Source organism: Hyperolius riggenbachi, unplaced genomic scaffold (assembly GCF_040937935.1).
Source record: "Hyperolius riggenbachi isolate aHypRig1 unplaced genomic scaffold, aHypRig1.pri scaffold_282, whole genome shotgun sequence".
NCBI classification, from domain to species: domain Eukaryota; kingdom Metazoa; phylum Chordata; class Amphibia; order Anura; family Hyperoliidae; genus Hyperolius; species Hyperolius riggenbachi.
The window spans coordinates 12,070-39,680 of NW_027152493.1; the positions used below are offsets into that span (position 1 = coordinate 12,070).

A 27,611-nucleotide genomic window follows, 5' to 3' on the forward strand; every position below is an offset into this window, starting at 1 on the left:
GAAGCCATAAGATAGAGGCTGCTCTAACTGGAAGCCACAAGACAGAGGCTGCTCTAACTGGAAGCCACAAGACAGAGGCTGCTCTAACTGGAAGCCATAAGATAGAGGCTGCTCTAACTGGAAGCCACAAGACAGAGGCTGCTCTAACTGGAAGCCGCAAGACAGAGGCTGCTCTAACTGGAAGCCGCAAGACAGAGGCTGCTCTAACTGGAAGCCGCAAGACAGAGGCTGCTCTAACTGGAAGCTGCAAGACAGAGGCTGCTTTAACTGGATGCCGCATGATAGAGGCTGCTTTAACTGGAAGCCGCAAGACAGAGGCTGCGCTAACTGGAAGCCGCAAGGCAGAGGCTGCTCTAACTGGAAGCCGCAAGGCAGAGGCTGCTCTAACTGGAAGCCACAAGACAGAGGCTGCTCTAACTGGAAGCCGCATGATAGAGGCTGCTCTAACTGGAAGCTGCAAGACAGAGGCTGCTTTAACTGGAAGCCGCAAGACAGAGGCTGCGCTAACTGGAAGCCGCAAGACAGAGGCTCCTTTAACTGGAAGCCGCAAGACAGAGGCTGCTCTAACTGGAAGCCACAAGATAGAGGCTGCTCTAACTGGAAGCCATAAGATAGAGGCTGCTCTAACTGGAAGCCGCAAAACAGAGGCTGCTCTAACTGGAAGCCACAAGATAGAGGCTGCTCTAACTGGAAGCCATAAGATAGAGGCTCCTTTAACTGGAAGCCGCAAGACAGAGGCTGCTCTAACTGGAAGCCACAAGACAGAGGCTCCTTTAACTGGAAGCCGCAAGACAGAGGCTGCTCTAACTGGAAGCCGCATGATAGAGGCTGCTCTAACTGGAAGCCACAAGACAGAGGCTCCTTTAACTGGAAGCCACACACTATTTGTATGTCCAACAGCCAAGACTTCCCATAAAATACAGAAACAAAAGCCAGCAACAGGCAGATAATACAAGCATGACGAGGTTACTGAGAGTTTATGCAGTGCTGAGCCATCACTATCCAGGGATGCAGGAAATAGAGGGAATGTGTTTATGTCCAGCACCTTCTGTAAGCGTTGGCGCCCACTACAAACCAAAAATCAATCTAAAACAAAATGCTAGTGCTTTAGAGAGCTTAAAGCGGAATATAACCCAGAATTTCTTCTTTGCTCTAAAAGATTTACTTATTGGGATAAAGTTCAATTATTGGTCGGAGTTTTTCTTTAAGTTAGAGCATATGTTTGTCGGAAAAAGGGAGTTTTGCGGGATGGTAAAGATTTCAAAGGTGGGAGAGTGACAGAGGAGGTGTGAGGCACGTGAGAAGTCTTGTATACGTGAATGTGTACCGACAGATCGACTTAACCAAGTGCTGAGGGGATGGTTTCCCCTCACCCCATTGGGTACCCCTCAGTCGTCACTCCTTATAGCAATAGTACGCAGCACTAGCTTTCAGGCAAGCGACACGACGGTACCGCCAGAGCCCTGGCTGAGGGCTTGAGTCCCGATACCTGCCGGGCGACGTGCATGGTACGAGAGTACGAGGCTTCATACACAATGCCTTTAAAGAGGAACTGTAACCAAGAATTGAGCTTCATCCCAATCAGTAGCTGATACGCCCTTTCCCATGAGAAATCTATTCCTTTTCACAAACAGACCATCAGGGGGCGCTGTATGGCTGATATTGTGGTGAAACCCCTCCCACAGTGTGATGTCAGGACCATGGTTCTGACAGTTTCCTGTCTGTGAACCTCGTTGCATTGTGGGAAATAACAGCTGTTTCGAACTGCAGTGGAACAAAAAGAAACGGGACAGTGAATAGATCCGAAGTTATGAAAAGGATTCTTCATGCCGTCTATCGGAACGGAACGCAGCACAGACACCTCACCAGGATCTGCTGCATTTTCCAGATAGAAGTGTTCCTATAGAAACCTATGGGGGAAAAACATCTGCTCTGGATGCAAAAATCAAGTCCCCACACTTGGCACAGGTGGTCACTTGGTGACCGAGGTTACAAATCCAGGAAAAGTGGGTGGAGCATAAAACAGCCAATCACATTTCAGCCATTCATTTTCAATGGGAAAATATAAACTGTAGCCATTCTAATAGCGATAGTCAAGTAGATGCAAATAACTGGGTTTATGCAAATGTATGCATTTTTTATGCCAAAATGCAAAAATCACATTTTTACCTCAGCAGGATTTGATTGGTTCATATTCAAGCTTCATAAATTTGCATAAAAATGTGCATACATTTGCATCAACTCGAAGTTATTTGCATCTACTTGACCATCACTACATTCTAACACTGTTAAAGGGAAGGTTCAGGGAGTGGGAAAAAAAAATAAAAATCCATATCCACTTACCTGGGGCTTCCTCCAGCCCATGGCAGGCAGGAGGTGCCCTCGCCGCCGCTCCGCAGGCTCCCGGTGGTCTCGGGTGGCCGACCCGACCTGGCCAGGCTCTTCTGCGCTCCAATCTGCGCCTCACGGGGGTGCGCTGACGTCATCGGACGTCCTCCGGGCTGTACTGCGCAGGTGATAGTAGTTCTGAGCCTGCGCAGTACAGCCCGGAGGACGTCCGATGACGTCAGCACGCCCGCGTGAGGCGCAGATTGGAGAGCAGAAGAGCCTGGCCAGGTCGGGTCGGCCACCCGAGACCACCGGGAGCCTGCGGAGCGCCGGCGAGGGCACCTCCTGCCTGCCATGGGCTGGAGGAAGCCCCAGGTAAGTGGATATGGATTTTTATTTTCCCCACTCCCTGAACCTTCCCTTTAATGGCAGGGTTCTCAAACTTGGCATTTTGGGTGACTGGGATGAATATTCAGGAAAGTGGGTGGAGCCTACAACAGCCAATCAAAATGTACCTATTGATTTTCAAGGGCAATATTTAAATTGCTGTCACACCGTTAAAGTGTACCTGACATGGGACCACATCATAGAAATATAGAAATATACATACCCAGGGCTTCCTCCAGCCTGATGGCTCCCACACCGCACTCTTCTGGCTCCCCGTTGGTCCGCAATTGGCCCTGGAAAGTCCTCCGGTCCGGGGCCAACTGTACATGCGTGGCCAGGCTGTGCGTGTTCTCCCGCCGGATTTACGTCAGTACTACTGCGCAGGCACAGAACACTCCCAGTGACAGGAGCGAGACGGGGGAGCGCGTCTGGCCAGACTGCCCCGACTGGCGGATTTTACTGTTCCAGTTGCCGGTGAACAGGGAACCAGAAGAGGACGGTGTGAAGGCGATCAGGCTGGAGGGGGCTGGAGGAATACACGCTTTATGGCAGAGGCCTCAAACCTGCTAGTCGGTCATTGGGTGACTGGGGTCTGAATTCAGAAGGGGAGGGGCCCAAAATAGCCAATCAAATTTCTTTGATTGATACATTGCTTCACGCTCACGTTATTAATACCAAGCACCCCAAAGCTCACAGATTTGCTTAGTTAGGGTTTGTGTGTTAGGGTTAGAAAAAGTGGGTGGAGCAGACACCAGTCAAATACATACCCGGGCAACGCCGGGTCATCAGCTAGTCCTCTGTAAGGATCACGTGATCATGTTACAGTGTAGTGACAGGAGTGAGTTGGTGAGACTCTCCTGAAGGAAGTGCTGTGCTGTATACACTACATTCTGCAGGAAGTGGAGGAAGTGACCTCTGCAGGAAACAGGCATAACGTGACAGATCTCTTCATTGTCAGATGATGACAGACAGGACAATACAGGGAGGGGAGGAGTGAGAGTTCAGAATATGTCAAAAACGAAAGCACTGAGCTTTCTGGCTGGTAAACAGTCACCGGCGTCCGCCTGACCACTTTCACCACTTTGTAACGAGGGATGGTCGAGGAGATGATAATAATCCCATGTTGAAGAAAGAGTTGGACCAATCGAGTGCAGCGGCCACTGAGGTCAAACAATCCCGCACTGTGGACATGTTAGCACACACCTCTCATAGGCTGCAGTTAATAATTGATATGCCACTGATATTGATCAATGACCGTTCAGGCACCAGCTGCAGATTTGCATATATCGGTTCTGCAGTCGCTGCAAGTCTGCACTGGGCAAGCTGTGAAGTGTTTAACCCTTTAACATCCGCTCCACGCCGACTGGCGCAAGCGGAGCGGCAGTCCCAGGACCACTTCACGCCAATTGGCGTGAAGTCCTGGGGGCGGGGTTTTGCAGGAAATTGCGCGCGCATCTCCACATGAATGACGGAACGCCGCTCTGCCATCAGTCTTCCAGCGGCGATCACCACTAGGAGACTGTTAGACGGCTGTTAGACGCCGTCTATTTACTGTGTACAGCGCTGGGATCTACGGCAGCATTGTACTGGGGACAGCCGTGACACCGCTGTCCCCCTGGGGGAGACAGGAGCGATCCGCTGTCATAAATTAAAGTAAAATAGGTTTATTTATTGTAAAAATACAATATTTATAAAAAAAAAAAGCAAGAAAAAAAAAACACCATCCTGGGAGCGATCATAGCCCACCAACAGAGAGCTCTGTTGGTGGGGAGAAAAGGGTGGGAAATCACTCGTGTGCTGAGCTGTACAGCCCTGCAGCCAGCCCTTAAACCTGCAGTGGCCTAATTTGTAAAAAATGGCCTGGTCACTAGGGGGGTTTAATACCGTGGTCCTTAAGTTGAAATAGCAACTCAAAAACAGGGACGCTCTTACTAGTAGCTACGAGTCTATAGCGATTCGGAATTCAAAATGGTAATGAAGGGGTGATTGAACAGCACTTCGTCCTTCAATCCGGAAAGGAGGAATCGTGGTAGTGAGCCGTGGAAGGCGTAGAGGATCCCGCAGACTTATGTATAAGTTAACGTTCCCCCCAATGCCCCCTCCCCCCCCCCCCCAATCACCCGCGGTCACACTAACTCCTTCATTACCATTTATATTCTGACTACGTATTTGTAGCTACTTGCAAGAGCATCTCTGCTCAACAAATATCCCCCGCTTGCATTTATGTGTGTATGGGCTGTACTGCCCTATACAGCAGGAGGAGGTGGCAGCACTTTACATGACAGGCTGCATCTGATCGACCTGCAGCATGGATGTGCAGAGCCGAAATACAGGCGGGTTACACAACTTGCATTCAAAACAGATGCAACACAATGGAGAATGTTGGCTTCCAAAACAGTTTGCGCGGTGTTCTGTACTAGACTCTTCCATCACGTTGAGGGGTCCTCATGGAAGAGACCCTAACCACTAATTAACAAAAAAAAAAATATAGTGTGAACCTGGGGGCAACTGTTCCATACAACTGTTTACACATTTTTGGACGAGATACAGGGATAAATTGGCAGCGCTCCTAATCAGGCTGCAACTGAAATGACTAACAACAGAGGTGTGCAGAGCCCCCCCTAGAGGCTAAATACACAACTTGTATTCAAAACAGATGCAAACCATGCACTAAACCCTAAACTCAGATTAAAACGGAATGGAAACTGAAATAGCACAAGGATGCCGCTAGCCATACGTAAAAACTTACATTTCTATACAGCAGAAGGAGGTGGCAGCGTTTAACAAAAACAGGCTGCCTGTTTGACTGACTGCATGGATGTGCAGAGCCTGGACTCTACGGCTAACACACAAGCACTGCTGTTACCAGAGGCCTGACTATATAACCACAGCATCCAAAAACCTGGGATGGCGTGTAAACAAAAACACTATGCAATGATTTGCAAGTCATTTAAAGAGACACTGAAGCGAAAAAAAATTATATTATGATTTGTATGTGTAGCACAGCTAAGAAATAAAACATTAAGATCAGATACATCAGTGTAATTGTTTCCAGTACAGGAAGAGTTGAGAAACTCTAGTTGTTATCTCTAGGCAAACAAGCCATTAAGCTCTCCGACTAGGGCCCAGTGCACACCGAGCGGTTTTTGGAGCGATCCGCCAGCCGCATCCGCCTATAAAAACGCTTGGCTAATGTATTGCAATGGGATGGTGCACACCGGCGGTTTGAGGTTTTTGCCAAGCCGCAAACGCGCCTCCTGCTGTGCGTTTGCGGTTTTCGGAAGCGTTTCGTCAATGTAAAGTATAGGAAAACTGCAAACCGCTCTAAAAAACGCTACTTCAGAGCGGTTTGCCAGGCATTTTTGTTACAGAAGCTGTTCAGTAACAGCTTTTACTGTAACAATATGTGTAATCTGCTACACAAAAACGCACGCAAAACCGCTAGGTATGTTTAGAAAACCTCTCTAAACATACCTAGAATCGCTCTGAAATCAGCTCCCAAAACCGCTAGCGTATTGCGGATCTGCTAGCGGTTTTGGTGTGCACTGGGCCTAAGTTAGTCGTGGAGAGGGCTGTTATCTGACTTTTATTATCTCAACTGTTCCTGGACTATTTACTTTTTCTCTGCCAGAGGAGAGGTCATTACTTCACAGACTGCTCTGAAAGACTCATTTTGAATGCTGAGTGTTGTGTAATCTGCACATATTATAGAATGATGCAATGTTAGAAAAAACACTATATACCTGAAAATAAAAGTATGAGAATATTTTCTTTGCTGCTAATCTTCTAGTAATTATTCATAGTACACAACCAATTCACTATATCATTTTTTTTTCGCTTCAGTGTCTCTTTAAATGTTAAAACTTTGCTGATAAATACTACAAAGACATATATAGCAAATGTTGAATAAAGTGGACTTATGCAGAGAGCAGGTAAAAAAAAAGACAAAGAATATGAAATGGCGCTTAAAGGACAACTGAAGTGAGAGTGATCTGGAGGATGCCATATTTATTTCCTTTTAAGCAATACCAGTTGCCTGGCAGCCCTGCTGGTCTATTTGGCAGCAGTAGTGTCTGAATCACACCAGAAACGAGCATGCAGCTAATCTTGTCAGATCTGACAATAATGTCAGAAACGCCTGATCTGCTGCATGCTTGTTCAGGGGCTAGGGCTGAAAGTATTAGAGACAGCGGATCAGCAGGACAGCCAGGCAGCTGGTATTGCTTAAAAGGAAATAAACATGGCAGCCTCCATATTCTTCTCACTGCAGATGTGCTTTAAATGAAAGTCTATGGTCAAAATTGTAAATCACAACTCTCTGCAATGAACAGTTGTAAAATGCAAATGTAAAACGCAGAGCGATCAATGATCTCCTACAGATGGGGAATGTCTGGTTTATCCAGGTGTATTATGCTCAAGTGCTGCCCTTACCTAGTATCCGAAGACATAACAACAGTTGTGCAGGTGATACGGTTACCTTTAATGACTAACTGTACAAGATTCCTTTGCAAGCTTTCCAAACTTTAAGTTTCTTCTTCAGGCATGTTTCAGAGCTGGATCAGAACTGTACAAAAGTAACGTCCTGTTCTGAATCATTCATGTCCAGTTCTGATCTAGTTCCGTATAACGCCCAAAGAAGAAACTTAAAGTTTGTAAAGCTTGCAAAGAAATCTTGTACAGTTCGTCATTAAAGGAATAACCTAAACAACTGTTGTTAGGTCTTCAGATTCTCTCCATGACTAACACCGGACCCCACGCCACTGGCTTTACCTAGAATATCATAGTCACAGGATGTAGGATCTGTACAGGAAACCCACACAAGACGTAGGCTGCTACATCCTCCCCACACAGCACTAATTCAGAGAATGGAGCAGACCACACAGCCAGCTACAGCTCAAATGCCAGGCTGAAAAGCAAGGCTGCGGAGTCGGGGTAATTTTGGATACCTGGAGTCGGAGTCAGTGGTTTTAAGCCCCATCTACACGATACGATTCTTTGTGCGATTCGATTACGATTCTATTTACGATATGATTAAATCTGACATGTCCGATCGGGATTCGATTTGCCATTGCAAAACAATAGCAAATCGAATCCAGATCAAACATGTCGGATTTAATCGGATCGTAAATAGAATCGTAATCGAATCGCACAAAGAATCGTATCGTGTAGATGGGGCTTTATAAACGGAGGAGTCGGATGATTTTTGTACAAAATCCACAGCCCTGATAAGTATTAGGGCTGGTGCACACCGGAGCGGTTCTGGAGAGTTTTTTAAAACGCTTGCAGGGGGGAAACCGCTTGGCTAATGATAGTGAATGGGCTGGTGCACACCAGAGCGGCTCGTTTTTCCACCAATGCAAACTCCCGGGCTGCAGCATTTTTTAGATTTCTGAGGCGTTTCTGCCTCAATAGGAAATTGGAAAACCGCTCTGAGAAACGCCAGATCAGAGCGGCTTTCCAGGCGGTTTTTGTTACAGAAGCTGCTCAGTAACAGCTTTACTGTAACAATATATGAAATCTGCTACACAAAAACGCTCCAAAAACGCTAGGCATGTTTAGAAAATCGCTCTATACATGCCTAGAATCGCTCTGAAATCTGCCTCACAAACCTCTAGCGTTTTGCCGATCTGCTGGAGGTCTGTGGTGTGCACTGGGCCTTAGACTAAGGAGTTGGAGTCAGGGTAATTCTGGGTACTTGGAGTGGGTGGTTTAATAAACTAAGGAATCAGAGTAAAGGTGGCCACACACGATACAATAAAATAATCCGACCTTACAGCAATTCGATAAAAACAATCGGATCTCCCGAAAAAAATCGAAAGGTCTTTTTTTCATTTGACTGAAAAATCTTTGATTTTTATCGATCCGGAATGCCAGATATTTTTCTTCAATCTTTCTAAAGATTGTATGGTGTGTGTTAGGTTGTCAATTAATATACACACCCTAGCAATTTTGTCAGAGTTTCCAATCATTTTTATTATAATTGGGCAAAAATTTAACATACCGTAGGTGTGTGGTACATTGGTCATATTTTTGAAATGTTACAATCAGTCAGAAAAATGGATTGCAATTCTTAAATAGAACAGGTATTTAAAAAAAATTGTATGGTGTGTGGCCACCTTTAGAGTCGGATGATTTTTGTACAGCCTCCACAGCGCTGCTAAAAAGTACATTTAGGCCCGGTGCACAGAGTTAAAAAATGGTCCGTTCGCGGTTCAGAAGGGAACGGATTCAATGTTACCCCATGGATCAGTTACCGTGCGTCTTTTCAAACGGATCGGTTCTGCACGATCTGCTGAAGGGAACGCAAGTTTCCTGCTGCAGCAATTTTTCCAGACAGCTGAGCCCAGCGGAACAGAAACGGACGCTGAAGCGCTGCGCTGGCGGCAATGAGAGAACAGAACGTTTCTTCACACTAGTGAAAAACTGACCTCTGAACAGAAAAATACACTTTGGTGATGGGGTCGGGGGTCGGATGTGGGGAAACAGAACGGAGGCAGCAGAATGGCAACGGAGTGAAAACGGATCCGATCAACCGGTAAGATCCTTTTTCACGCGTCCATTTGCCACTTAAACGCAAGTGTGAACTGGGCCTAACAGAAAACCTGTAGTGGGAAAAAAAAAAAAAAAAAAGTTTGATACTTACCTATAGAGAGGGAAGGCTGAGAGCCTTCCCTGGCCTCCTTGTTCCCTCGCTGTCCCTCCCGGGGAAGTGCAAGTGGAATAAGTCTTGACCCCTCCTCCACCAGGCTTTGGAGGTACTCGGGTCCCCGAGTGGCTGTGTACTGCGCATAGGCGAGCGGCGCAGTATGGAGCTGCTCATTTCATGTGTTTTTGCATTGAATTCGGGTATCAGTGCTGGGTGGTTTCCCTGGAGGTGAGGGTGCTGGAGGGCGGTCCATTCTGCCCCAAGATGTAGAGTGCGGTTGGGGTCCCGATCGGTGGCAGAGGCCCCCCTCTTCCCATATTATTCTCCTGTGTTTGAAGCTTTTAGCATTTCATGGCTAATGCAGCTTTCAGGTCACATTAGCGGCAGAATGGGTGTCTGGAGACTGGCTGCCCCTGCTGTCATTACAATGTGAGACTGAGGGTCTCCTCCAGTATAGGGGGAAAATAGTGAGTTTGGCGCAGCCCATGCATACAGCGGTACTGCAGATCTGGACACACACCGTGTCTTTCATTGACTGGCCTCGCTCTGCAGAGCAGATTGATTGCAGGTGCAGTTTGGCGAGTCACCATTGTTTATCCATCTCTGACAGTCTGAGCGTCCAGCTCCTGCCTAATCAGCAGGCAATAAATGAACCCTGTGTAGCTAATATACAACACATATGGAAAGATTTTAGTGAACTGGAGCCGCTTAAAGCTGCTTCCACACAGGGACGTTACAGGCGCACATTAGTGCGCCTGTAACGCTCCCCCAACGCACAGCAATGTAACACAAGTGGGCTGTTCACAGTGCCCACATTGCGTTACATGCAACGCTGCACGTTGTAGTGAAAGTGCAGCATGCTGTGCGTTCGCCGCGTTAGACTGTTTGCACATGCGCAGTGGGGGGCAGAGAGGAGGCGGGGAGAGCCAGCTACAGTAGCCGCGCACATGGCTACTTAATATTCACTGCACTGGCGGCCGCTGATTGGCCGGCGGGACCACGTGATGTGGAGTGTCTCGCTCCGCATCACATGGTCCCGCTGGCCAATCAGCGCCACTCTGGGAGACATTATAGGACTCGAGCCGCCTAACGCGGCTCACTCTACCATCCTATCTTGCAGCACTATATGTTGTGTTAGGTGCACGTTATACGACCTTAACGTGGCACCTAACGCAACGTCTTGGTGTGCAAGAAGCCTAAATGTAGAAAAATGCCACAATCACTGTTCTAAGTAATACCTCTAATGACTAATTGTACAAGATTTCCTTGCAAACTTTCAACACTTTAAAGTAATAAATAATAATCCTCCTAACATTTGTATAGCACTTTTCTCCTGTTGGACTCAAAGCGCTCAACAGCTGCAGCCACTAGGGGCGCGCCTAAGGGGCCTCCCTGCAGTGTTAGGAAGTCTTGACCAAGGACTCCTTACTGAATAAGTACTGACCCTAGCCAGGATTCAAACTCTGGTCTCCCAAAGTGTACCAGGGGCAAGGCAAAAAATAATAAATACTTACCTTAGAATAGGTGAGCCTCTGGATCCTGCAGAGGCTTCCCACATCTTCCTGGCCCCCATCATTGCCGCGTGGGGACTCCGGAACATGTCTGACAAGTGCTTCTTAAATAGGTTATGTGGCTGCGCAACTATTCCTGGAAAGTACGGCTGCGCTGATGCATGGAGAGGAGCCCCAATCTTAAGGAGGGTCCCGAGCAGCTGCGGTCTCCAGGAAGATGTGGGAAGCCTTCTCTTAAATAAACATCTCTTATTTTAAATGCATTTGCCTTTAGTTCCTTCTTCAGGCATTATAGAGAACTGGATCAGAGCTGTATAAAGCTACTCCTTACATGCACAAACATATAGGATTTCCTGGGGGTACACAACCTGATAGTTTCAAGTTACTGTGTATGCCCAGAAAATGATAAACACGCTTGTAAGGAATGGCTGTATACATGTCTGATCCAGTTCTGTGTAATGCCTGAAGGAGAAAGAAACTTACTGGTAAATTACGAAAGCTTGCAATGAAACCTGTACAGATAGTCATTACATAGACTCTGTAGTCTCGTTTTTTACCTGCTTTTTTCATACAATCCTCTTCAGCATGATTGTCCCAGTAGATTCGCCGCATCCCTGCAGCAGATGAAGGATTTATTCCTGGGAAATCGACCTGCAAAGTTCCACGACTTTGCAGGTCGCAGATCATGCTGCCCTGGAGAGGCAGAGCTTTGAGCTGTAGCTCTGCCTCTTCGCAATCAATCTCCGCCTCCTCCCCGCCCCTCTCAGTGAAAGAAGACAGAAGGGCGGGGAGAGGCGGCGATCGGCAGAGATTGCGGAGGCGGAGCTACAGCCTAAAGCTCTGCCTCTTTGAGGAAGTAAAGCCCTGTGAGCTCGGGAGCTTTGCAGGGCTTACTCTCAGGGCCGTTTTTTCCACCGTGCGGGCCGGGCGACCGCACTGAGCGCAAACTGGCAGGTGAAGGAAGGGGGGGCGCAGGCAGGAAGACACTGCTGGAGCCCGCTGAGCTGGTGATGCGTGGTGCAGGCTAACGAAAGTACCCCAGCGCAATCACCGCGCTTCCCACACTCTTCCTGGGCGTCCTGCGGCTTTCTCCTTCCGCTCTGACGTCACCACGTGATGACACGACGTTTGTAGCGGTGTTGCAGGCCAGGAATAGCGCAGCGTCGCCGATGGAGGAGTTGTGGCTGTCTCTCATGCCTGTCGATGCGTCTGTGTTCCCCTGCCTGGTGACCCGTCCCGCCCTGCTTGCTTTCCCCCTGGATCGGCGCCTCTTCAGCAGGTGCAGTAAGTAGAAACCTGCTCTCTACTTGTGACATGCTGCTGCTGTCACTTGACTTTACCTTTGGCTCTGCCTCTGTCCTCCGAAGTGGCCGATCTCAGGGAGGGGGGGAGGAGTGGGGTGAGGGGGCGCTCTCTGCCCTGCAGTATTATTGCAGTAAATAATTAGTTTGTGTGTGGCTCCCTGATCTGGCTGAGGTGTCAGGGTGCTATTGTGGCTGCCGCAGTTACTTGGGGGGGAGGGGTGTCTCTCTGGCTGAGGGGGTATTGGAGGATCTCCAAGTGCCACTGGGGGGGGGGGGGGGGGCTCTCTAGCTTAGGTAGGTTTGCTGGCCTGTCAGTGCCACTGTAACCTGTACTCAGTGGGCGGTCTGGCTGAGGGGGCCTGTGGTGATGATGTAACTACCACCCGAGACCTCCTCAGCCAGAGACCCCCCACTCAGTGGGGGTTACAGACAGTGGCACTGACAGGCCAACAAACCTTCCTTAGCTAGAGAGCCCCTCCCTTCCCCAGTGGCACTTGCAGGTCTTCCAACAACCCCTCAGCTAGAGAGCCCCACTCCGTGCAGGTGACAGTCACAATGGCGCTGAAAGGCCCCTAAGCCCGATTTAGAATTGTATACACCACCTGTATGGGGAAGGGGGGGGGGGGGGAGACGTTCTCTGGCTGAAGGGTTTTGGAGGCAATGGAGAAATTTTGGGGTACCTGGAGTCAGAATGTGTGTGTGTGTGTGGGGGGGGGGGGAGCAATATAGCAATATATAAGAGTAATTATTTTACAGGAGCTGTAATTTGTTTAAACAGGTGCATTTGAGTATTAAAGGAAACATCAGGCATTTAAAAAAATAGATCAATTACCTGGTGCTTCCTCCATCCCCTGGCAGCCTATATGTCCTTCGCCACAGCTCCACTCCCAGCCGGTGTCCTGGGATCCTCTCTGTTACAGCATCGGTGGCACCTGCACAAATGTGCAGCTGCAAAAGTATGCGCCTGCGCAGAATGCTCCCGGCTATGGGAGCATGACCACGTGGCGTTCAGGAGCAGAAGCCACCAACATTGTCAGGTCGGTGGCTGCTACGGAGGGGACACCGGGAGCGTAGCTGCGGTGAGGGACAGATAGGCTGCCAGGGACTGGAGGAAACCCCAGGTAGGTAGATTTTTTTTTTTTAACGCCTGATGTTTACTTTAAAGGATACATGAGCTGGAAAAAAAATGTAAGTCATTATTGTTAACGCGTGAGTTAAATGTTCTTACGTGCGCTAGTGAAGTTGCGTGACCTATTTATCCCTCGGGCATGCTACTGGCAGCGTAGTGTACATACCTTAGCAACGACCGATCATTGTAAGTGCTGTGCGATAGCAACCTATAGCTACCGCGATACTTCACTAGAGTGGCCACTACTATGTTAATTAAGTTGTGCCACTTCACTAGCACAAGTAAGAATATTTAACTTGCACTTTTGCAGCACGTTAACAATAATGAATCTGCTAACCGGGGACCTAGCCCTTGCAAGGCAAGAGCGCTAACCACTATGCCACAGTGCTACCCATCCCACCATAGTCTAATGTCCTGCCATATTATTATTATTATTATGTATTTATATAGCATTGACATCTTCTGCAGCACTTTATGGAGTACATAGTCGTGTCCCTGACTGTCCTCTGAGGAGCTCACACTCTAATCCTACCATAGTCATAGTGTAATGCCCTACCATATTATTATGTATTTATATACCACTGACATCTCCCGCAGCACATTACAGAGTACACAGTCATGTCTCTGACTGTCCTCTGAGGAGCTCACACTCTAATCCTACCATAGTCATAGTCTAATGTCCTACCATATTATTATTATGTATTTTTATAGCACTGACATATTCTGCCCTCACTTTACAGAGTACATAGTCATATCACTGACTGTCCTCAGAGGAGCTCACAATCTAATCCCTGCCATAGTTTATGTATGTATAGTGAAGTATGTATGTATAGTGAAGTGTTTGTATCGTAGTCTAAGGTCAATTTTAGGAGGAAGCCAATTAACTTATCTGTATGTTTTTGAGATATGGGTGGAAACTGGAGTGCCCAGAGGAAACCCACAGAGACACAGGGAGAATATACAAACTGTACAAACAGTGCCCTGTCTGGGATTCGAACCAGGGGCCCAGTGCTGCAAGGCAAGAGAGCTAACCACTGTGCCACTGTGATGCCCCCAGTAGTACTCTACATATGCACACCCCGGCAGATCTGATATGCACATTGAATGCAGAGGTGAAGTTTTTCACCTGTAAACCTGGTTCAGATTCTGCATGAAGAATCCCCTCATTCCCCTGCAGAGTACCTGCACATCACTCTTACATGTACCCACAGTTACATTGCCCAGGGCCTGATTGAATTTTTCTTTGTACCATCGCCCTCTGAGAAGATTTCACTTAGCAGGTTTGGATTTGGGGGGGGGGGGGGGGGGTTAGCAGGTGGGGGGCGTATTTTTTGACACTCGCCCTGGGAGAAATTTAACCTAGAAACTGCACTGCTTACTCTCTAATAAATCATTCATCAACCATGGGGATGCGGCAATTCTATGATGCTGAAGATGATTATATAAGAAAAGCAGCTAAAACATGAGACTTCAGAGTCTCTTTCAAAGATATTATCTAAAGAACTTGTTATTTCTTCAGAGTTTCTCCATGACTGGATCACACAAACACACCAAACCAACAACGACAACAACAACAACATCATACACACACACACACAAAACACAACGACAACAACAACAACGACATCATCACACACACACACACACACACACACAAACAAACAACAACACACACAACCATCAACAAGAACATACACACACACACCAAACACTGTTTTATTATTACAGTCACAATAAACAAAACACAGCAACCTCTGCATTCTCTTGTTTCTTACCTCTACTTGACAGAGGGATTTAAATACGGACAGATCATAGGGTAGTAAGTGCTCCTGTATGTTACTCGTCCCTACAGAGCCTTTTGTGCCGCTGATCTGGGGAAAGAGGAGAAAACAGATGACAGCGTGTTTGTATAATTACAGAGATACATGCAGCATATTCCCCTTCCTCTATAGCGGCTCTACGCCAAGCAGAGGAGACCCCCCTCTCATTCCTTTGTAGCTTAACCACTTGAGGATCGTGGTGTTAAACCCCCCTAGTGACCAGGACATTTTTTTTTTTTTTTTACTAAAATGGCAACTGCAGCTTTAAGGCCTAGAGCTCTCTGTTGGTGGGGTCTGATTCAACCCACCGTGTTTAATTTTTTTTTTTTTTTTTTTAATAAAATATTCTTTTTTTTTTTATTTCTAAATAAATCTGCTTTTTTTATATATTCTTCCTCCCTTCCTCCCCCGCCAGCCAATCAGTGTGATCGGCTGTCATAGGGTTCAGCCTATGACAGCTGATCACCGCCGAGACTCAGGAGGGGACAGCCGTGTCACACAACTGTCCCCGAGTACAGCGTTGTCTTAGATCGCAGCGCTGTACTTGTGTATTAGAAGGCGGTTTCGCTGTCTAACAGTCTCCGAGCGGTGTGCATAATCTCCTGCTAGCCCCATAGAAGGCCGTTCACGCCAATCGGTGTGGAGTGGTCCTGAGGCTGACGCGTGGAGCGGTCGGCAAGTAGTTAAAGCACACCTAAAATAAGAGGGATATGGAGACTCATATTTATTTTCTTTTAAAGAGTAACTGTCAGGCTGCAGAAGCTAATTTAAACCTCTATTCTCCTGTGTTAAACAGTTTAGAAGGAAGCCCAAAAGCCATTAGTGAAGATAAAAAAATCTCAGTTACCTTTGATGTGTGCTTATCAGCAAGGCTGTTATAGACCCATAAGGACGCAAGCCGCATACTAAACTGCAAAGCATTCTGGGGCCCTCCCCTCGGCTGCGAATGAGACGTTACAGCAGCTTGTAATCAGTCCAGCGCGTAGCACTGATAAATCTCCGGGCAGAGTACACTGCAGGAGTCAGCTATTGTTCCTAGCCACATGGCTCATTAATATTCACTGCACACTGTGTTATTCAGTAGGAGCTTATCTGTGATCAGGAAGCAGGCAGGACATGACGACACGTTTGGCTTCATAGGAGACAGAAAAACATGGAACCTGCCATGAGCTGTCAGGAGCATCTATCTCTGCATATACTATATACAAATTCTGTGAAATCCAAACGTGGACAGTGAAATCCATATGTAATGTAAGTACAGCCAATCTTTAGCTACTGATATGTGTTTATTTTCTCTGAGACCTTATACCTAACAGCTCCTCTTTAAGCAATACACATTTCCTGGCTATCCTGCTGATCCTCTGCCTCTAATACATTTAGCCATAGCCCCCGAACAAGCATGCAGATCAGGTGCTCTAACTGGATTCAGACTGGATTGATTCAGACACTACTGCAGCCAGAGAGATCAGCAGGACAGCCAGGCAACTGGTATTATTTAAAGGGTAAAAAAAAAAAAAAAAAAAAAAAAAACAGTTTAACTTACTTGGGGCTTCTTGCAGGTAAAATAAACTGATTTAATATGGCCGCCTGCATATCTCTCTCACTTCAGGTGTCCTTTAAGCGTAGCGGCAAAAAAAAGGTATCTATTAGGATAAAAACAAGTTGCAAGCTCCGGGGCCGTCATACTGCCCCACTTTGTGAGCTACAAACCCGGAACAAGCATGCTACATACAGGTTCTGTGGCAGTCACTGGCTGCATGACTGACTCTAGTCAGGGAATCACTGAGCAATCACCAGCACAGCTAAGGAGCTCAGGTCGGCAAGTACAAGGAAAAACAATGGCATAACCAACCCTGACCTTAAAGGGATACTGTAGGGGGGGGGGGGGGGGGGGGGGTCGGGTGAAAATGAGCTGAACTTACCCGGGGCTTCTAATGGTCCCCCGCAGGCATCCTGTGTTGGCGCAGCCACTCCCCAATGCTCCGGCCCCGCCTCTGTTTCACTTCTGGAATTTCAGACTTTAAAGTCAGAAAACCACTGCGTCTGCGTTGCCGTGTGCTCACTCCCACTGATGTCACCAGGAGTGTATAGCAGAAGCCCAGTATGGTCTGTGTCTGCGCAGTATGCTCCTGGTGACATCAGCGGGAGCGAGGACACGGCAACGCAGGCGCAGTGGTTTTCTGACTTTAAAGTCAGAAATTCCAGAAGTGAACCGGAGGCGGGGCCGGAGCATTGGGGAATGGCTGCGCGGGCACAGGATGTCTGCGGGGGGCGGAGCATCGGTGAGTGGCTGCGCGGGCACAGGATGTTTGCGGGGGACCATTAGAAGCCCCGGGTAAGTTCAGCTCATTTTCCCCCAACCCCCCTACAGTATCCCTTTAAACAAGTGGATGAGGTACACACAGCGGTTCCTACCTTTAAATATCGCAGTCGGCATGTAAAGTCCAGTATGTGCCCGAGATCGGTCTTGGCGTCGCCGTTGATGCAGGTAGGCTTCCCGTGTCGCAGCAGCTGGGTGATGGCGTACAGCTGCAGGGGGCTCATGTGAAATACCTGTCCCGATAGAAGCAGCTGCTCTCCTGGGGGGGGAAACAGGAAAGATCAGAGACCGGGGAACAAAACAGCCATACAACCGATTGCATGAGACAGGAATACAAGTATCAAGAGATCTGATTGGATGAGACAGGAATACAAGTATCAAGAGATCTGATTGGATGAGACAGGAATTCAAGTGTCAGGAGATCTGATTGGATGAGACAGGGATACAAGTGTCAGGAGATCTGATTGGAGGAGACAGGGATACAAGTGTGAGGAGATCTGATTGGATGAGACAGGAATTCAAGTGTCAGGAGATCTGATTGGATGAGACAGGGATACAAGTGTCAGGAGATCTGATTGGAGGAGACAGGGATACAAGTGTGAGGAGATCTGATTGGATGAGACAGGAATACAAGTGTCAGGAGATCTGATTGGAGGAGACAGGGATACAGGTGTCAGGAAATCTGATTGGATGAGACAGGAATACTAGTGTCACAAGATCTGATTGGGTGAGAGAGGGATACAAGTGTCAGGAGATCGGATTGGAGGAGACAGGGATACAAGTGTGAGGAGATCTGATTGGATGAGACAAGGATACAAGTGTCAGGAGATCTGATTGGATGAGACAGGGATACACCTGTCAGGAGATCTGATTGGATGAGACAGGGATACAAGTGTCAGGAGATCTGATTGGACGAGACAGGAATACAAGTGTGAGGAGATCTGATTGGATGAGACAGGAATACAAGTGTCAGGAGATCTGATTGGATCAGACAGGGATACAAGTGTCAGGAGAGCTGATTGGATGAGACAGGGATACAAGTGTCAGCAGATCTGATTGGATGAGACAGGGATACAAGTGTCAGGAGATCTGATTGGATGAGACAGGGATACAAGTGTCAGGAGATCTGATTGGATGAGACAGGGATACAAGTGTCAGGAGATCTGATTGGATGAGACAGGGATACAAGTGTCAGGAGATCTGATTGGATGAGACAGGAATACAAGTGTCAGCAGATCTGATTGGATGAGACAGGGATACAAGTGTCAGGAGAGCTGATTGGATGAGACAGGGATACAAGTGTCAGGAGATCTGATTGGACGAGACAGGGATACAAGTGTCAGGAGATCTGATTGGATGAGACAGGGATACAAGTGTCAGGAAATCTGATTGGAGGAGACAGGGATACAAGTGTGAGGAGTTCTGATTGGACGAGACAGGGATACAAGTGTCAGGAGATCTGATTGGAGGAGACAGGGATACAAGTGTGAGGAGTTCTGATTGGACGAGACAGGGATACAAGTGTCAGGAGATCTGATTGGATGAGACAGGGATACAAGTGTCAGGAGATCTGATTGGATGAGACAGGGATACAAGTGTCAGGAGATCTGATTGGAGGAGACAGGAATACAAGTGTCAGCAGATCTGATTGGATGAGACAGGGATACAAGTGTCAGGAGATCCGATTGGATGAGACAGGGATACAAGTGTCAGAAGTTCTGATTGGATGAGACAGGGATACAAGTGTCAGGAGATCTGATTGGATGAGACAGGGATACAAGTGTCAGGAGATCTGATTGGATGAGACAGGGATACAAGTGTGAGGAGATCTGATTGGATGAGACAGGGATACAAGTGTCAGGAGATCTGATTGGATGAGACAGGGATACAAGTGTCAGGAGATCTGATTGGATGAGACAGGGATACAAGTGTGAGGAGATCTGATTGGATGAGACAGGGATACAAGTGTCAGGAGATCTGATTGGATGAGACAGGAATACAAGTGTCAGCAGATCTGATTGGATGAGACAGGGATACAAGTGTCAGGAGTTCTGATTGGATGAGACAGGGATACAAGTGTCAGGAGATCTGATTGGAGGAGACAGGGATACAAGTGTCAGGAGATCTGATTGGATGAGACAGGGATACAAGTGTCAGGAGATCTGATTGGATGAGACAGGGATACAAGTGTGAGGAGATCTGATTGGATGAGACAGGGATACAAGTGTCAGGAGATCTGATTGGATGAGACAGGGATACAAGTGTCAGGAGATCTGATTGGATGAGACAGGGATACAAGTGTCAGGAGATCTGATTGGATGAAACAGGGATACAAGTGTCAGGAGATCTGATTGGGTGAGACAGGGATACAAGTGTGAGGAGATCTGATTGGATGAGACAGGAATACGAGTGTCAGGAGATCTGATTGCATGAGACAGGGACACAAGTGTCAGGAGATCTGATTGGATGAGACAGGGATACAAGTGTGAGGAGATCTGATTGGATGAGACTGGGATACAAGTGTCAGGAGATCTGATTGGATGAGACAGGGATACAAGTGTGAGGAGATCTGATTGGATGAGACAGGGATACAAGTGTGAGGAGATCTGATTGGATGAGACAGGGATACAAGTGTGAGGAGATCTGATTGGATGAGACTGGGATACAAGTGTCAGAAGATCTGATTGGATGAGACAGGGATACAAGTGTCAGGAGATCTGATTGGAGGAGACAGGGATACAAGTGTCAGGAGATCTGATTGGATGATGAACTTATAATCACTCTGTAAGACCAGGATTGGTGGAATATTGCATTCACATGCTCAGTTTGAGCATTGACAGGGAAGCTTTACCAAATACGACATAGGAATATTATAGGTTTACCACTTGTAGCCAAGCAAGCCTTCACCTTTCCAAATTCCATCTACGGCAATGTTCAGTTTACACTGCAGAGCGGTTACCACAGGAGGGATGGATGAGATCATTAACCCAATCTCAAAGCAAAGTAAACCAGGCACACTTTATTCATTCATACAGAGGGAGCCTCGATGCATGCAGCCAGTGCTGTGATGTAATAAGAAGGCCCAGATTACCCCACAATGTGTAAACCTCACCTATGGTTGCACTTTGCATTAAAGGACAACTGAAGTAAGGTTCGTGCGTGTGATGCGGGGAGTCGAGGTCTACTTATCTGGAGCTTCATCCAGCAACCCATAAGCCTCTGAAGGCCCATGGAGTCCTGCAGGTAAAACAACTTTTTTTCCCTTGCCTCAGGTTCCCGTCAAGTGTTACTGTTGTAAAACGTAACTTTGTAACCACAGATGTTGATTAAAAAAGAAAAAAAAAAAAAACCTAAAATCAAACTATAAACTATCATGTGGTTTCCTTGGGGCTGAACGCAAAAAAGTCATTGAATGGCCCACAGCAATACATCGCACTTAAAGCGGATAACAGGCAAGATTTTACGAAGTGTGCGCCTGGCCTTAAAGTGCACCTGACAACCCAAAACTAGGGTACCAATGGTCAATGTGGTCTCCTCACAAAGGAGAATTATAACTACAGATAAAAGTTTTATAGAGTAATCAGAGGTCAAACGTGTCTAAAGACATCTTCATCAGGCCTGCGGGCTACATAAAGAACATCCGAAGCGAAAATAAACTAATGAAATTAACAATTGTACCTATCTTCCTTCTCCTAAAAAATATTTTTTTTATGATATTCCACAGTTTTATTTTATATTTAAATCTACTTTTTAAGTTTTAACTGTTATTGTTTTTGCTCAATGACACATTCATTAAAGTATACCAGAGCTAAAATATATGAACTATTGACCCTTTTTAAAGGAGAACTGTAGTGAGAGATATATGGAGGCTGCTATATTTATTTCCTGTTAAACAATACCAGTTGCCTGGCTGTCCTGCTGATCTATGTGGCTGCAGTAGTGGTTGAATCACATCAGAAACAAGCATGCAGCTAATCTTGTCATATCTGTCAAAATTGTCAGAAAACTAAACATTAGCTTACCTGGTAATTTTATTTTAAGTAACCCTCCAGGACAGGTATACATCGAGATCCGGTCCCTCCCAGGAAACAGGAAACATCCACAAGCCTCTCTATAAATTAAAAGATTTGTCAGGGAGACGGCAGTATTAAACAAGAAAAAACAGGTCTCAATCCTGACACAATCCTCATAATAATAAATTATATGATACCTTACATTATGTAATGCATAGTATATACATATATATATATATATATAACTATAGAATACGGGGTGGGTTACCCCACCTGTCCTGGAGGGTTACTTAAAATAAAATTACCAGGTAAGCTAATGTTTAGTTTTTTCCATTAACCCTCCAGGACAGGTATACATCGAGATGATGACCAAGAAACTAACCTTAGGGTGGGCTGACCGCCTGAAGAACTTTCCTACCGAAGTCCTGGTCAGATGAAGATATTCGATCCAATCTGTAGTGCCGCATGAACGTTCCAAGACTTTTCCATGTTGCTGCCTTACAGATATCCAGAGGAGAAGCACCAGCTCTGAAGGCCCAAGTTGTCGCTGTCCCTCTGGTAGAATGAGCCTTAAGATTCTTAGGAGGAGTAGTCTCCATAATCTTATAGGCTTCCAAGATACATAACTTAATCCAGTTGGCTATTGTTCTTTTAGATGCTCTTTGACCCATCATCTTTCCCGTGAAATTCACAAATAAAGCCTCCGTTTTCCTAATCTCCTGTACCTTGTGTAGATAATCCAGTAAAACTTGTCTTACATCTAATGAATGTCTTTCTTTTTCCTTGTCATTAGAGGGCCTGGCATAGAAACTCGGTAATATGATCTCCTGGGATCGATAGAATATGTCCCCTACTTTTGGAATAAACTCTGCACTGGTTCTAAGAACTACTCTGTCCTCATAAAAAATGCAATACGGTTCTTCACTGGAAAGCGCCTCCAATTCGCTAACTCTCCTTGCTGACGTAATTGCTACCAAAAAAATTGTTTTAAGCGTAAGTAAACGTAAATTCATAGACTCTGAATCATTAAATGGTGGCTTTGTGAGTGCTTTAAGAACCAACGACAAATCCCATCTCGGAAATGGTTTAACGCATATCGGTCTATTTCTTTCCACCGATTTCACAAAACGAATAATTAAAGGGTGCGTAGCTAATTTAGCATCTAAAAAAACCGAAAGAGCTGAAATTTGAACCTTAATCGTACTTAAGGCCAATTTCTTGTCGATACCGCTCTGCAGAAACTCTAAAATGGTAGCAATTTCGTTAGACTTGAACCCTGTCTGTTCCTTCCACAGATTATAGGTTTTCCAGTACTTTAGGTATATTGCCCTCGTATTTTTCTTACGACTTTTGATTAAAGTTTGCACAACTTTGTCCGATAAACCATAACTTTTTAGTATTGACTCCTCAGTAGCCAAGCTGTCAACTTCCACTTGTTTAGCTCCGGAACAGCTTGCCCCTGTATGGATACTAAATTCCCCTGACAAGGAAGCGGTAATGGTTCCACTATCTTTAACTTCAGAAGGAGTGGATACCATGACCTCCTTGGCCAATTTGGTGCAATGAGTATTATCTTCGCTTTGGACATTGTTATTTTCCTCAGTACTAGCGGTAATAGGTTTAGAGGTGGGAATGCATATGCTAGTTCGAAATCCCACGTTTGTGCAAGGGCATCTATTGCAGTCGGATTGTCTTTGGTATTTAGGGAGAAAAACCAACGGCATTTGGTATTTTGCCTGTTGGCAAACAAATCTATGATTGGAGCTCCCCAAATTGACGTTATCCACTGATAGATCTCTTGATTTAGTTCCCATTCCATATTTGAAAGTTGTTGGCGACTGAGTAGGTCTGCAAACATGTTCAAGGAACCTTTTAGGTGAATTGCTGAAAGGGATAACAGACTTTGTTCCGCTAGATTTAGTATTTCTAGTGACAGAGTTAGTAGTTTGTGTGACCTTGTTCCTCCTTGGCGATTTATATACGCCACTACTGTAGAATTGTCTGATCTTATGTGCACATGCTTTGAAACTACTATGTGCTGGGTTGCTACTAGCGCCAGCTTTACCGCCATCAGCTCCCTGTAGTTTGAGGACTGATCCTTCATATGCGGTTGCCAGAGACCCTGTACTGCAAAATCTTGAATATGCGCCCCCCACCCTGTCATACTTGCGTCTGTGGTCAAAATTACTTGGGTAGGAAAAATCCATGCCTTGCCTTGCATGAGATTGTGGGACACAGTCCACCACGTTAGATCTTCTTTCACCTCTTGTGGAATAAGTATCACTTGGTCCAGTGATTGAACCGACTTGTCCCAATTTCTCAATATCCATGATTGTAGCAACCGGGCATGTTTCATTGCCCACTGCACTGCTGGAGCCACAGAATTTAGTAGTCCCAAGAGCCTCATTGCATTCCGAACAGATATCTTGTGCAAGCCCCTGAACTGTTCTATTTGTTGAATTATCTTCTGCCGTTTTTGTTCTGGCAGGAACATTTTCTGTTGCCGTGAATCTATCAAGAATCCCAGAAACAGTATATTTTGTGAAGGTTGTAGCTGTGACTTCTCCAGACTGATAATCCAACCTGCCTGTTGGAGTTCTGTCACTACCCTTTGTCTGTGACCCAACAGAGTCTTCTCTGACTCCGCAAAAATCAACAGATCGTCCAGATATGGGACAATCATTATTCCCTGTTTGTGTAGAGCTGAGACAAGCTCTGCTATCACTTTGGTGAAAATCCTTGGTGCGGATTTTATGCCAAAAGGGAGGCAATGGAACTGGTAGTGGGTGACTCCTGAACTGTCTCTCACTGCAAATCGTAGAAACCTCTGGGATTTCAACTCGATCGGGACATGCCAATATGCATCTTTGAGATCTATGCTTATCATGAAGCAATTGGCTATCAGCAGATTTCTGAGAGAGTAGATTGATTCCATCCTGAACTTTTGGGGCTTTATGAACGGATTCAAAGGTTTGAGGTTTAGGATAAGACGAAATTTCCCCGACGGCTTTTTCACCAAAAAAATCGTCGAGTAAAAACCTTTTCCCTGCTCTAGGATTGGCACCAAAGTGACAACTTCCCTCATCAACATGTCTTGTAGGATGGAGCTTAGCGCCATCTGTTCCTCGTTTGCCCGACACCTCTTTGTTACTGTGAATCTTGTCGGTGGATTTTGGTGAAATACAATGTGATACCCTGACTGAATTAGATTGAGAATGAATGGGCTGGTCGCAAACTTTTGCCATTGTGAGAGGAATAGGCCCAACCTTCCTCCCACCGCCAGCTCGTTGTCACTGCTGCTTTTTAGCAGAGGGTTCAGCACTGCCAAACAAAGCGTTTGGCTTGTTCTGCTCCCTTGCGAAGGACCAGGGCTTACGTCTATTTTGCGGTCTAGCCTTATTTTCTTGTCTGTTTTTACGAAAAAAAGTTTTACCTTGCCTAAATTGTTTCTTCTTAGGGAACCCTTTCTTTTTATCTGATGTTCTTTCTAAAATTTCGTCCAATTCTGGACCAAACAGTAAGTCTCCAGCAAAGGGTAAAGTACAAAGCTTATTTTTAGATATGTTACTTCCTTCCCAAGTTTTAATCCAGAGATTACGTCTGGCTACATTAGATAAAGCTGCTGCCCTTGCTGTCAATCGAATAGACTCTGTTGCAGCGTCAATTATAAAATTAATCGCCTTAAACATCACTGTGAAAGAATTAATAATCGTTTCCTTGCTTGACCCCATTTTAATATGGCGCATCACTTGATGCATCCATAAATCTAATGTACGACCTACACATGTCGTGGCTGCTGCAGGACGGAAATTTGCACATATCGCAGACCATGTTTTTTTCAACGCAAATTCCGCCTTCCTGTCTGATTGATCTTTCAGAAATCCCAGATCTTCAAAAGATAACTCGTTTTCTTTCTGGACTTGGGAAAAGGCTGCATCCAATTTGGGACATTTATCCCACTGTTTACAGTCATCTTCCGAAAAAGGAAATCTTCTTTTGAATCCCCTAGATAAAAACACTTTTCTATCAGGGTTTTTCCACTGACTATTAATTAACTGTTTCGTTGATTCATGAACTGGGAAAACCAAAGGTTTCGTCCCTTCCATTCCTGCATATAGCGCATCATGTGTGGATATGGATGATGGTTTATCATCCTTTATACCTAATGAATCATATATTGCTTTTAACAGTTCATCGGTTTCATTTGCTGAAAATCTGAACTTAGATGGTTTGTCCTGATTATTATCCGAGACTTCCTCTTCTGAATCACATTCAGAAATCTCATCGGAATATTCCTCTGGCTCAGAGTCTGACAACACGGGACGGTCTGTTTTAGCCCTGGCTTTAGTATGAGTAGTTATTTTTAAATCATCAGTGATTTTTTCACTAGGATCATCCCCTTTTGGAGATAATGGTGGTGGTTGTAAATTTAAATTAGTTGCGGCCGCCGGCTGGTCCATAATTATAGGCTGCTGTACCGCCGTTTGTGACACAGGAATGGTAGGATACACTGTTCCTGAACTTCCTGGTACTTGTGTAATTACAATAGGTGGTTGATTAACCGCTGCCTGTGCAGACATAGAATCCCTGAAGAGTTTCATGGATTCCGTCATTTCTTTGCGAACCATTCTGAGGAAATCTTTGTAAGCCACAGCAGATTCCTCATTTAGTACTCTTGTTGCACACTGCTGACACAATAATTTATTCCAAGATCCAGGCAGTTTGATATTACAAGAGGGACAGCGTTTTTTAGGCCTTGCAGCTTCTGATGCTTCAGTATTAGTAGTATTAGCAGTAGAAGCTGAAGATGTAGCTGTCGTCCCCTATAAACAAACAAATATCACCCTTGTAAAACCACACTACACAATACTGTGTTTTACATAAAACAAAATGATAATCAACTTCCAATTAGGCAATACATGACTATCATTACAAATAAATGTCCCCCTATATCAAGCCAGCAGCAATGTTTGCAAACACAAGGTAACACCAAACAACTGTTTTTCTGTGTTATAATACCTTGCTAGTGTCTAGCTTTGGTTCCTGCCTTTTAGGATCCTCCTGCGCGGCCGCCTGGCCCGTTTCTGATCCTGCTGCTGCTTCCATTGCGTTCTGCACGAGTGCAGAGACGCGGAGGACGCCGCCCGAACTTCTAGCCGGCGAAAAAAGGAAGTGACGTCATCCGGAAGCGGAAATCCTCCGCACGCCATCTTGGATACTGGTACGCTGCACCATTCCGGCCTCCGCCTCCCCGCAGCGTACCGACGCCATTACCAGCCAGCGGCACCTGCCAGACAGAAGCCTTACCATGCGACCTTCTCTCCCTCTGGCCCACAAGTCTTCGGAGAGGTAAGCGGCCATCTGAAGAGAACTTAGCCTAAAGCTCCACCAAGATACCGCCACGCCAACAGCCCTCTAGCCACCCAGGCTCTCCAGGATCTGCAGCGCTGTACAGAGAGACCTGTCCCTGGAACAGGAAACATCTATACTGCCGTCTCCCTGACAAATCTTTTAATTTATAGAGAGGCTTGTGGATGTTTCCTGTTTCCTGGGAGGGACCGGATCTCGATGTATACCTGTCCTGGAGGGTTAATGGAAAAAAACCTGATCTGCTGCATGCTTGTTCAGGGTCTATGGCTGTAAGTATTAGAGGCAGAGGATCAGCAGGGCTGCCAGGTAACTGGTAGTGTTTAAATGGAAATAAATATGGCAGCCTCCATATCTATCTCTACAGTTCTCCTTTAATCTCTTTCCTGCTCCCAAAAGCCATTTTCTGCCGGGAAAGTGTTTTATAGCTGGAATTTCTTATCAGTGAGGGTCACACTGTAGTCACTTCCTGTCTGAGTCAGGAATGAGTCAGCCACTTACATACCTGATATTTAACTATTTCAGGCAGAGAAAGAAAAAAAAGGAACACAGCCTAGTTATTTGTGTGCTAGGCACTGTACATACCCATGTCTGTCTCATCATATCACATGCCACCTTGGGTATCTTTTAAGAACTCTAGAGATCTTTGGGGGCCACCAGAAATGGCTTGGTGGGCCGCATTTGGCTCCCAGGCCGGACTCTGGACATGCCTGGCTTATAGAATCCAGAGCCCTCCTCTTCTTAGGCAAGTATGCGATTTTTCACTCGAAGTTCACCTCCGGTGTG

At 46.1% G+C, this 27,611-nt stretch overlaps 1 protein-coding gene across 1 annotated transcript in view; it reads right to left on the minus strand.

Moving 5' to 3' along the window:
* LOC137543873 (nischarin-like) overlaps positions 1–27,611 on the minus strand; it is a gene marked incomplete at its 3' end in the record, with an annotated part of 43,432 nt that overhangs the window by 7,281 nt on the left and 8,540 nt on the right. Inside the window, exons 5-6 of the mRNA XM_068264945.1 lie at positions 17,541–17,704; positions 15,081–15,176 (exon numbers count right to left, since the gene is read on the minus strand). Of these exons, the coding sequence (XP_068121046.1) occupies positions 15,081–15,176; positions 17,541–17,704 (260 nt within the window). The remainder of the gene's footprint in view (positions 1–15,080; positions 15,177–17,540; positions 17,705–27,611) is intronic.